The sequence below is a fragment of the Aquarana catesbeiana genome, linkage group LG02 (genome assembly GCF_042186555.1).
Source record: "Aquarana catesbeiana isolate 2022-GZ linkage group LG02, ASM4218655v1, whole genome shotgun sequence".
NCBI classification, from domain to species: domain Eukaryota; kingdom Metazoa; phylum Chordata; class Amphibia; order Anura; family Ranidae; genus Aquarana; species Aquarana catesbeiana.
Genome location: NC_133325.1, coordinates 656,797,215 through 656,810,177, shown reverse-complemented (window position 1 = coordinate 656,810,177; position 12,963 = coordinate 656,797,215). Strand labels below are relative to the sequence as shown.

The window sequence follows — 12,963 nt, the reverse complement described above, 5'->3', positions numbered from 1 at the left end:
CTGTCCAACACCTTGCAGAGAAGAAAATATCCATTACAACTATACTAAATGTAATATATTAGGTCTGGTTGGAGTAAAAAATGTTAATTTAAATTTACCAAATTTTGCAAACGAAATAAAAAGCCAACTAATAGACATGTGCGATCTGGTCACTGACTTACGCCAAACGTCATCTCCCCGGGCACCACTGCTGAAACTAAACAAAGAGGACGGGCTGCTGGGTGATGTCATTGATCAAATATGGCCATTGGCATCTTGTGTTCAGAAAGAACCTTGAGCTCATCCCTACTCAAGTATAAAGTATGGGGGGAAAACCTAGTCTCACTCAGACCTTCTTTGAGACCTACTCTGATATTCTAGTAATGTTGGTAGCAGGACACATTGAACATTCTCCCTGTGCAATAAAGATTTACTCCATGTGACGGGAGTAACTTTGGGCAGGGGGCTTGTGGAACCTAGCTTACCTTAAAGAGCTCTGGAAACCTATTTCCCAGCTCCCCCAGGCCCTCTTATGTGTAATTCACCCTGTGTCTATTAGGGGCACAGGATGACCAAGAACCCCAGTCGGGTCTGCACTAACCAGACTCCCCAGTACAACCACACTAGACTCAGCATTTCGTGTTCCCCCTATTATCCAGGGTCTGTGTTGTGCGGTTTGGCAAGACCTCCTCTGCGATGTACATCGCTTGTGGATGACGTAAGCGGCAGAAAGGGGGGGAAGAAACGATAGTCGGCAAATAAAAGGCGGCAGTATCTAGGCGGCAGGCTAACGTTTCTTTTCCCCACCTTTTTGTTTCTTCAGGTCTATTTGACCTTCCTAATGCTGCCTCCAGCAACATGGCGCTGACCCGCTTTCTGCCGTTTACGTCATCCACGAGCGACGTACGTCGCAGAGGAGGTCTTGCCAAACCCGCCCATTCCCCTGCTTGGAGTGCAAATACGCTTGCTCCACTCCGTAATAACATTAAAGTAATAGGTTTGCACTATAGAAAACAGTGCACATGTGGCGGTGCGGCTCCTTGCAATCTACAGAGGCTATAAGCAGCCATTGATGGGACTAGCATCTCCCCTGATACCTTGCTCATCACTTTCATTCATTACATGTACGGTATGCACTGTAGCTGGCAAAAGTTTGGCTATGCCCCCCTAGTGGGCGCTTTTATTATTATCATTATTTACTACCATCATTATTATTACTATCATTGCTATGGTCATTTTCTGAGTTTATATCATCAACATTAATATGCAATATGTAGTATATATTGTTTTTATTATTATTTATTCATCTATTTATTTATTTTGCTGGTCCGCCTACCTAGTTAGGGGAATAAAAGGGAGGGGCCGTCATGATTGGGCCTAATTGACTGAAGGTGCATGTGGGCGTATCCCTATGTATGCACTTTTAATAAGAAAGGGGACTGCTGAAGGAGGGTTCACTGCCATGCTCTGAGGAAGAGGTGATGTTCCCCTCGAAACGCGTCAGATAGCAGTGATTCTTGTGAGCTCCTCCGGCACCTCTGGTGGGCTCTGCTGCTCCTTGACTGCATGCTGTGATTTGAAGACTGTTTTATACATTTGAGATCTTCCACTACTGTTTGTAAGTAGTCCCTTTTTATCATTAGTTTTAATAAACTTTATCTGAAGGATGATGCACATGGCTGGTGCGCCCTTTCTTTCTTTTTTCTCGTTGTCTGCTAGGATCCCCCCATCCTTGAGGGCAGCAAGGCCTGTGTTTTTACACCGCTTGTTCGGTTACCCACTTGTGCGCAGGAGCATTTTTCTTCATTATGTATATCTCTTTGTGCCTGTGTTTGAATAAACTGTTTTATGTTTCTTACCACCCTACACTGATGTCTCGAAAAGTGACCGGTTGGGCTAAGGGATCTTGGATTGTGCTAGTGCTGGGCAAAGGGAAGGTTATATGGCAGACATACTACTTTTGAGTACACTCTAGGAGGTCAGTAAGCACCAGTTTGGAACTTTACCTTATTTTATTAGCAGTTTAATCCACCACAGACTAGGTAATCATTGCATAAGTTATAAATCCGCCATTTTAAGAACTATTAGCTAGTCGTTATATACTTTAGAATGCTTTGATAATCAAGATCAGTGACTATAAGCAGAAAATACAAATATAAGTTCCCCCTGTCCGTACTTGCGGTTTCTTTCCCTGACCACCCGCTGCGTCAGGCTTTGGATACACTGAGCTCGGTAATTTTCATAGTGGGTCTCTCGGGTCACATCTTTCAGATCCTGCATGTGAGTTCGAATCAGCATGGTCCGCAGCTTGACAAAGTCACAGTGCTTCTCATTCTCAACTATGAAAGACAACAGATAGATAGATGGTTAGATAAGAGGGGCAGTGGAGGATAATACTGTGAACCTGTGAGTATAACAGAGGTGCATAAATTCATAAAGAATAGAGGAGTAATTCAGCCAACTCTAGGAGCCAGTGAACTTACATTGACAGTAACAGAAAAGGAATTTAAAAAGATACATTTCAGCTGTACATTTTTATCCTCTTGATGTACACAGCTCCTGGGATTTGTCCAACTGTGCAATACAATATTATTATTAGAATATTTGTAGGATAATATATCATATCTAGGTTATTTCACTAGTGCCTATCTGTATGTTAGTGTGGTCAGCATTCTTGGCTGCAGCAATACTTTAAATGTTAGTATAAGTCAGAAATGAAGTAGTATATGTACAAATGTTACCTTCTACAACACCCCATGGGTACAGTCGCCCTCTCACACGTTTCCCATTAACTTCCACAATGGTGTTAGAGCCAATCACAGCAAATGGAATGCTTTTCTGGAAGAAAAAAATCTGGTAAAAATAATGAACATCCCTCATTTTTCTAGTTTAATAGGGATATCAAGGGATGTAAGTAAATAACCAACATGTTACCTTCATCAACAATGATCAGTAATTGCACCTAATATGACAGACAGAACATTGTCCAGATATTCTGTATTCAACCCTTATGCCCCGTACACACGATCGGATTTTCCGACAACAAATGATGATGTGAGCTTGTTGGCAGAAAGTCCGACCGTGTGTATGCTCCATCGAACATTTGTTGGCGGACTTTCCGCCAACAAATGTTGGCTAGCAGGTTCTCAAATTTTTCGCCAACAAATGTTTGTTGTCAGACTTTCCAAACGTGTGTACACAAGTCCGTCGGACAAAAGTCCACGCATGCTTGGACTCAAGTACGAACAGGAGATTTAACTAGCGCTCGTAATGGAGATAACACGTACATCACTATGTTCGTAATTCTTGGCCAACATTTGTGTGACCGTGTGTGTGCAAGTTGGAGCCAACATCCTTCGAACAAAAATCCACGGTTTTGTTGTTGGAAAGTCCGATCGTGTGTACAGGGCATTAGATTCTCCCCAAATCTGGAGTAAACAACATTATGTATACCAAAATGAGCTACAGAGAAATCAGACCAAAGGTTTCCATTCACAAAACAAAGTAATAGAACTTGTACAATGCTTTGGTCTTTCTCTAGGATTATCTGCATACAGCTGTTTCAGTGAGTCCCTGTGTCTTGTAAAAGTTTGCAAACATTCTTTATTTGTGTCTTGTAAGAGACTACAAACATTATTCATTTTCTTTATGTATCTTCATTTTTACCATGTGACTGCAAATTCTTTAAATTCTGCAAAATAATTATTTAACCTCTCTAAAAATAAGTATCCTTATCCTGGTGTGTCAATTGACCTATAGCATATATGTTTAAAACCTATTGCCCAGCAGGTTTGAAATAAAAAAAGCAGCTTTATCTTTAACCTCTTGCCAACCACCAGCAGTACATTCACTACCAACCTGTGATTGGCTACAGCCGATTTGTAGGTTGTAGGTTGGTAAACACAACACACAGATCTAGCTGGATTTCTCCCCGCTTTCAATTACCATTCAGAACTGAACTAAATGCAAGGAAAAGACCCAGCCAGATAATCAGTGAGTAAAAGCAGCACACATACACTTATTAGGCACACAGTGTATAGCAGGGGTGTCCAAACTTTTTTCAAAGAGGGCCATAATTGATGAAGTGAACATGCGTGGGAGCTGACCATTTTGCCTGACATTCTTTGAACCATTAAAATTTGGTCTAAGTGTGTTCTTCCGAGCCCTAATACACTGCCCAACAAGAATTCCTTGCCTTTGTGGCTGTGTGTGGTGAAGAGATGAGCACGGCGTGTTATTTGGATATATATCTTTTGTGGCCCCCAACGAATCCTCAAGTGCCGCTCAGGACTAAGGATGAGCTTGGGTGTCTTATTTGGATATACCATATTTATCGGCGTATAACACGCACATGTGTATAACACGCACCTTCACTTTAAGAGGGAAGTTTTAGGAAAAAATACAATTTTAAATAAAGAACTGTGAAGCAAATGAAGGGTCAGTGCCAATCAATGCAGCCTAATTAGTGCCCATCTGCAGCCTCACTATTGCCATGAATGCAGCCTCACCATTGACATAAATGCAGCCTCACCATTGCCATGAATGCAGCCTCACATGTGCCATGACTGCAGCCTCACATGTGACATGACTGCAGCCTCACATGTGCCATAAATGCAGCCTCACATGTGCCATAAATGCAGCCTCACATGTGCCATGAATGGAGCCTCACATCTGCCATGAATGGAGCCTTACCATTGCCATGAATGCAGCCTCACCATTGACATGAATGCAGCCTCGCCATTGACATGAATGCAGCCTCACATGTGCCATAAATGCAGCCTCACATGTGCCATAAACGCAGCCTCACATGTGCCATGAATGGAGTCTCACATGTGCCATGAATGGAGCCTTACCACTGCCATAAATGCAGCCTCACATGTGCCAAGAATGCAGCCTTACTGTTGCCATGAATGCAGCCTCATATGTGACATAAATGCAGCTTCGCATGTGCCATGAATGCAGCCTCACCATTGCCTCAGTGCAGCCTGATCGATGCCCATCTGCAGCCTCGGAGGGGACGGATGGGGGCGGGACGAGCGCCGACAGATTACATACAGGAAAATCTCCTATTTATTGGCCACCTCTTTAATACAAAGTCCCACCTCCTATGATAGACAGAACAGTCATCCAATGGCAGCCCAGGAGATGGGACTTCCTATTACAGATGCCGCTGAGTAAACAGGAGATTCTCCTGCATGTAATCTGATGGCATTCATCCCGCCCCTCCCTCTCCCCTCCGAGGCAGCGCCGATAAATACGGTATTTATCTTTTATGGCCCTATCACTTAAAGTGGAGGTCTTCTGAAAAAAAAATATTAAAAGCCAGCAGCTACAAATATTGCAGCTGCTGACTTTTAATAATCTGGACACTTATCTGTCCAGAGAGCCCGCGGTGTCAGCAGCCAAAGCTGGTCCGTCCTTCGCCTCTCGGCTGCTGCCGCCGCCATCCTCGGTGAGGGAATAAGGAAGTGAAGCTGTGCGGCTTCACTTCCTGGTTCCCTACTGCACATGCGTGAGTTGCGCTGCGCGTCCTCTCAGGTCCCTGCTGTGTTCTGTGTCTCACAGAATACAGTGGGGGAGGACGGGGTAGGCGCCGGAAGTGGCATAGGTCACTGCAAGCGCTGCGGTGAGCTAATGCAGGAAGTGGGAGCAAATACCTGTATTAGACAGGTATCTGCTCCCTCCTCCCCCCTGAAAGGTGCTAAATATGACACCGGAGGGGGGGAGGAATCCAAAAAGTGGAAGTTCCATTTTTGGGTGGAACTCCACTTTAAAAGCGGAAGTACTCCTCATGCCCCTTTTCTCTCCCCCCCCCCCCCCCCCCCTTTAAAAAATGACTTTATAAACTTTTTTTTGAAAGCTCAGATTTGGCCATGCAAGTTCCAGCATCACACCAAAGTTATGATTCCAGAATATGTGACTAAAAGTTACATAGATCTTAAAATGACAATGCAATATAACATTGCAGCAGTTGTTTTTACTACAAATCCAATTGATGTCCAGCCTAGCACCACTTTATATATATATATATTGTCATTTATGCATTACCTTCAGTTCCATATCCTGAATCTTAAAATCTTCATCTTGGTCTGAGTCACAATCAGGAAACTGATAGATTTGAATGCCAAAATAATCCAACTCCTCCCGTATCTGAGGAAAAGAAGAAAACATTTTACTAATGTTTCTTCAAGGGTATCAGTGAAAACAGTAAATATATTTTGGCTTGAATGCTGTTGTCCTCATCCTTGCCTTAAGAGAAGAACAAAGAAAGAAAAAAAAAACAAGCAGGACAAGAGTTTTGAAGATAAATGTGTGATTTACTCACCAGTGAAGCTAGAATCAGGGTGACAGAAGCTTTAAAATCAAGTCAACAATGGCAGCTCCGATACTTTTGTCCTAAGAGCCTTATGCTGGCCATACACTATACAGAAAATCGTCCGAACCCATTTTCGAAAAACGAACGTTCGACCGTGACCGCAAACGATCGTGCCATCATATAATGACCGATAAATTGTTCAGTGGACATGAATAAATAATTTTTTGTTCGTTTATTTACATATACCTAGTGCAGACAGTTCGGACGGGAAACACATTAACCTTGCAATTTATCGTACGTTCGGCAGAAATTTTCCAAACTTCCCGTTCGTTTTTTTCCCACAAAAACGTCACAAACGATTATCGATTTGTGCCCATTAACTTGCCGAAAAACGAACGAAGTGTCTATACGAACGATTTTTCGGCCGATTTTTCGTATAGTGTATGGCCAGCATTACTTTAAAGGTAATGGAACTCTGGCATACAATGGCTTGTCCAAAAAAGAACAAAAAACCTATGCCAAACATTGAGGTAAAGATGGGTTTCATTAATTTCAGGTTAATTTACTAAACCTGTACAGTAGGTACCGTTCTAGTTTAGATTATCTTTTGAGGCACCTGATTCCTTATATCTTTCCCTATCCTTTCCACACATTTATATACAAGTAGCTGTCTCATTACCCTGGAAGCTTATTCAGCCAGATTTTACTGTCATAGGCATGTCCCCAGAACTACATCTTTCAAGAGCCTTTCCCTACATACAATGTTTGGCCAGACAGCAACATTGTTTTGCTGGGAAAGAAATCAAAGTATGCATGTGGAGAGGGACAAGGAAAGGTAGAAATAGGCAATTTTCTGTAGTCTAGCATGCATTGCTGAGAACGCTGATTAGGATTTTCAAACAGCAAAGGCACTCTTTTGTGTCTGCAAAGTTTTTAAAGGCACAGGTAAATGTGGATGTATTACAGAGAAGTCATGAATGTATTTTATATTTATTTTGCCTTTTAAAGCAGACTATCACTTAAAAGTGGAAGTACTCCTCATGCCTCTTTTCTCCCCCCCTCCTTTAAAAAATGACTTTATAAACTTTTTTTGAAAGCAAGTACCTTTTTCTGACAGGTACCCACTCTCACTTCTGCAATTCCCACCCAGGCAAAAATGATTGATTTAAAATACTGTACCTGTGTTAATACCTTTATGTGCAAAAATGTATCTTCTACTAATGATAGAGAAAAAAGTGTGGTCAATACCGCTACAGGGGAAAACTGGCTCTTTGATGGTGTCTAAAAGGGCCAGTTCACACCACAAAAACGCACTCCAGATCCATTCTGGATGTGTTTCTGCATGCGCGTTATTGATGCGTTCTTGTGCGTTTTGATGCATTTTTGATGCGTTTCCGGATGCATTCCATGTGCTTTTTTCTTCTTTTTTCTGTTTTTTTTTTTTAAACTATACTAGGGTCCAGTGCGTTTTTGGTGCATTTTCGATGCATTCCAGTGTGTTTATTGCGTTCCAGTACAGTCCAGTGCAGGAAAAATGTAGAACGCTCTACTTTTTTTTCTAGAACTGAAAAACCCTGGAACTGACTGCACTGGTGTGAACTATGCCATTGGAAACCATATAACCTACTTTCCATGCATTTTTTATGTAGAACAAAAACGCACTGGACTGCATGTGGTGTGAACTGGTCCAAAATCCAACACTGCTTTCAGGTAAGTGTTGTACAATCTAGACCAGTCTTTCTCAACCAAAGTTCCATAGAACCTTATGCCACGTACACACAGTCAGAATTTACGGCAGACTTTGCCCAGCGGATGGGATTTCGTCGGACAATTTGATCGTGTGTGGGCTCCAGTGGACTTTGTTTTCTCAAAAGTTGGACGGACTTAGATTTGAAACATGTTTTGCCGCGTACACGCGGTCGGACTTTACGGAAGACTTTGCCCAGCGAACTTTTCGACGTACTTTACGACGGAATTCGTATGTGATGATGTACGACTGGACTAAAATAAGGAAGTTCATAGTCAGTAGCCAATAGCTGCCCTAGCGTGGCTTTTTGTCCATCGAACTAGCATACAGACGAGCAGACTTTTCGACCGGACTTGAGTCCGTCGGATAGATTTGAAACATGTTTCAAATCTAAGTCCGTTCAACTTTTGAGAAAACAAAGTCCGCTGGAGCCCACACACGATCTAATTGTCCGACGAAATCCCGTCCGCCGGGCAAAGTCTGCCGTAAAGTCCTCAGTAGATACTGGGGCTTCAAATCTATCCGACGGACTCGAGTCCGGTCGAAAAGTCAGCTTGTCTGTATGCTAGTTCGACGGACAAAAAGCCATGCTAGGGCAGCTATTGGCTACTGACTATGAACTTCCTTATTTTAGTCCGGTCGTACGTCATCACGTACGAATTCGACGGACTTTGGTGGATTGTGTGTAGGCAAGTCCGTTCATTCAGAAAGTCCGTCGTAAAGTACGTCGAAAAGTCCGCAGGGCAAAGTCTGCCGTAAAATCCGACCGTATGTACGCGGCATTAGAGGTTTTCCATTTTCTTTTGTTCAAGCCACTGTTTTATGGCCCGCCTAAACTAATATTAATGAATCACGGCATACCGGAAAGAAAAGGTGTTCCCGAGGTGGTACACCCCCTGTTTTTTCATGTATGCTATTATTCTACCTCAGTTTTCGTTTTTGGACCTTCTTAGGGGGTAGGGTGATTATAGAAGTAAGTGTTCTTAAATCGCTGATTAAAGAAGCAATATATATATATATATATATATATATATATATATATATACATACAAACACATATATATATATATATATATATATACATTTTTATACATTTTTGTAAATATTTTATTCTAACTTTTCATGTGACAACACTAAAGAAATGACACTTTGCTACAATGTAAACTAGTGAGTGTACAGTTTGTATAACAGTGTAAATTTGCTGTCCCCTCAAAATAACTCAACACACAGCCATTAATGTCTAAACTGCTGCAACAAAAGTGAGTACACTCCTGAAAATGTCCAAATTGGGCCCAAAGTGTCAATATTTTGTGTGGCCACCATTATTTTCCAGCACTGCCTTAACCCTCTTGGGCAGTTCACCAGAGCTTCACAGGTTGCCCCTTGAGTCCTCTTCCACTCTTCCATGATGACATCACAGAGCTGGTGGGTGTTAGAGACCTTGCAATCCTTCATCTTTCATTTGAGGATGCCCCACAGATGCTCAATAGGGTTTAGGTCTGGAGACATGCTTGGCCAGTCCATCACCTTTACCCTCAACTTCTTTAGCAAGGCAGTGGTCATCTTGGAGGTGTGTTTGGGGTTGTTATCATGTTAGAATACTGCCCTGCGGCCCAGTCTTAGAAGGGATGGGAACATGCTCTGCTTCAGTATGTCACAGTACATATTGACATTCATGGTTCCCTCAATGAACTGTAGCTCTCCAGTGTCAGCAGCACTCATGCAGCCCCAGACCATGACACTCCCACCACCATGATTGACTGTAGGCAAGACATACTTGTCTTTGTACTCCTCACCTGGTTGCCGCCACACACGCTTGGCACCATCTGAACCAAATAAGTTTATCTTGGTCTCATAAGACCACAGGACATGGTTCCAGCAATATATATACTGTATATATGAATAGGTGCAGGTAATAAACCTCTTTTAAGTCACCCCCCTTATCTCCGTTAACCTACCCACCTCCGAACACCATCCCTTGGTTCCACCCCCTACCCATCTCCCAGTACCACCCTTTTAGAGAGTACAGCACCAAGTGTTATTTTTGGTGCTAAGTAGTTTGTATGGAATTTGTTAATGAAAGGCAGTAAAATAGGTCCCCTACCGGCAGCAACAAAAGAACCCCAGCCCCAGCAACAATAGATTCCCCCAGCAACAATGTACGCCTGGAAGATAGGAGGATGGAAGTGGCGCTTTTCTAGTGTGGAGTATTTTGAACCCCTGGCTAGTAAAGGGTGAATTCCTGGTGGAATAACTGTGCAGGTATTGCAAATAAATGTGCAAATGTACAAATAATCTGAGTGATTGTGATAACAACCTGATGTGATACTACTAAAATGCAAATTGGTGAACAATCCAACCTTTGATAAATATATATTCCTCCTGTGCAAAAAAACACAGTACTAAAAGCAACTAACTGCTGTGATAATAAATCATATATCATTATCACAGCAGTTAGTTGCTTTTACTACTGTTGTTTTTTGCACAGGAGGAATATATATTTATCAAAGGTTGGATTGTTCACCAATTTGCATTTTAGTAGTATCACACCAGGTTGTTGTCACAATCACTCAGATTATCTGTACATTTGCACATTTATTTGCAATATCTGCACAATTATTCCACCAGGAATTCACCCTTTACTAGCCAGGGGTTCAAAATACTCCACACTAGAACAGCGCTACTTCTATCCTCCTATCTTCCATTTTTTTCTTTTTCCGCCTTTGGTAGATTTATTGGTAGAGGCTTCAGTTCCCTTTGTCAGAATCTCTCCATAGGCGCGGGTGTTCATATATTTTTCAAAAATGTACAACTGCCAACAAATTTCCTCCCAGCTACAATAGGCCCCCACCAGCAACAGTAGATGCCCCAGTAGCCAGCATCGATAGACTCTCCAGTACACCCCAGCACCACTTGGCATTATATACATTTAGTGCTGGAGGTGCCGGAACTGCATTCCCCATGTTCCCACCGGAAAAGAGCCCTGTTTATAATATACAGTATATACACACATACACACACATACATCTATTATTAAGATGTGTATAAATATTCTTCCCTTGAGCATGTTAGAGGGTCGGTCTTGAGGGGGTAGTGCTCAGCATGTACTGCATTGATCAATGAAGGAGGGGATGTTCCGGAGTTCTGCTTTTGTTGACGCGTGGCATTTACCTGCGTCATGACTAGCTGGGAGTGTCTGAATTTAGCCCAATCGTTGCCAAAAACTACATAAATCAGCAAAAATTATATGATGATCATCTGGTGTGCTCATGTTCTCAGTTTCTGACTCTACTTCATCTGTATCTCAGTTGTTTTATCATATTTGGTGTTTCTTGTAACCTTGATGTACAGCATTGTGGAAAATGCTCTTTATAAATAAGTGATAGTAATTCCATTAACTGATTTCTTGTTAAACACATGCAGAGAATGATAATCCTGTGGTGTTAGCTAAGATAATGAGAATTAAATGCCATGCAGTCAGACCCCACTGAGCACTGGTGATGTGATGTCTTATCATCAATGCAGGAAACAGAACACAGGGAGCCAAAAGTGTTCTTTTGTTAGCACTGGAGCTAAACATTATTTAGCCTACAGAAATCCATGCTTACTTTAATAAGGCTTATGGGTTGTGTTCGCCCCAAGCCAAATGTTCTCAGTACTCTCCTGTGTATATGTACAATATTGTATTATATATACCGTATATATATATATATATATATATATATATATATATATATATATATACATACAGTTTCACCGATCAAGCAAAACTTTATGACCACTAACAGGTAAATTCAATAACATTGATTATCTTTTTACAATAGGAACATATTAAGTAGTAAGTAAACATGTTGTCCATGAAGTTGATGTGTTGAAAGCAGAAAAAAGTGGTATCACAGTTCTTTGTGCATGGGGCTACATAGACTGGTCAGGGTGCCCATGCTGACCCCTGTCCGCAGCCAAAAGAGCCAACAATGGGGACATGAGAATCACAACCATGGAGCAATGGAAGATGGTGACCTGCTTTGATAAATCATGTTTTCTTTTACATGATATCCAGGTGATTGCCAGGTGTGTGCATGTTGCTTACCTGGGGAAGTAATGACACCAGGATGCAGTATAGGAAGAAGGCAAGTTGGCAGAAAACCTTGGGTCCTGCTATTCATGTGGATGTTACTTGACTTGTACCACCTACCTAAACATTGTTGTTGGCCATGTAACCCCTTCATGGAAATAGTATTCCCTGATGGCAGTGGTCTCTCTCAGCAGGATATTGTGCCCTGCCACACTGCAAAAATGGTTCAAGAATAGTTTGAGGAACAAAACAAAGAGTTTGAGGTGTTTACTTGGCCTCCAAATTCTCCAAACCAATCAAGCATCTGTGGGATGTGCTGGAAAAGCAATCCCAATCCATGGAGACCCCACCTCGCAACTTACAGAGCTTAAAGGATCTCTACTGATGGCTTGGTGTCAGATACCACAGCATACCTTCAGAGGCCAAGTGGCGCTCATGCCTCAATGGGTCAGGGCTGTTTTGGTGGCAAAAGGGGCTATGTGACAAAAAGGAGACCTACTCAATATTAGGTGGGTGGTCATAAAGTTATGGCTGATCAGTGTATGTATGTGTGTGTACACTTTCTTACCCTTTGTTTTTTCTGAATAAGTTCTTTAGGTGTCAGAGTGTCCGCCTTTCCCAAAATTGGCACAATGTTCACCCGGTCCTGTAGTGCTCGTAGAAACTCTACATCTAGAGGTCGCAAACTGCAAAAATACAATAATAATCTTTATTACGAATGTCTGCAATGTGAACACATGCAGATTGATCAAAGGGTAATTTGCAATACAAGTTCATACAGATATGCAAAAGCTGGATCAACTGAATTATTGCTATAAGCAATGATTATGTAGCACCCTCCTAGCT

The 12,963-nt window shown here is 42.0% G+C and overlaps 1 protein-coding gene across 2 annotated transcripts in view; it reads right to left on the bottom strand.

The window, feature by feature from the left end:
* Positions 1 to 12,963, bottom strand: part of LOC141128918 (septin-4-like) — a 149,075-nt gene that overhangs the window by 17,419 nt on the left and 118,693 nt on the right. For both annotated transcript variants that reach the window (XM_073616570.1, XM_073616571.1), the window contains 4 exons: positions 12,686 to 12,803; positions 6,028 to 6,129; positions 2,721 to 2,817; positions 2,156 to 2,318 (listed from right to left, as the gene is read on the bottom strand). In XM_073616570.1, the coding sequence (XP_073472671.1) occupies positions 2,156 to 2,318; positions 2,721 to 2,817; positions 6,028 to 6,129; positions 12,686 to 12,803 (480 nt within the window). The remainder of the gene's footprint in view (positions 1 to 2,155; positions 2,319 to 2,720; positions 2,818 to 6,027; positions 6,130 to 12,685; positions 12,804 to 12,963) is intronic.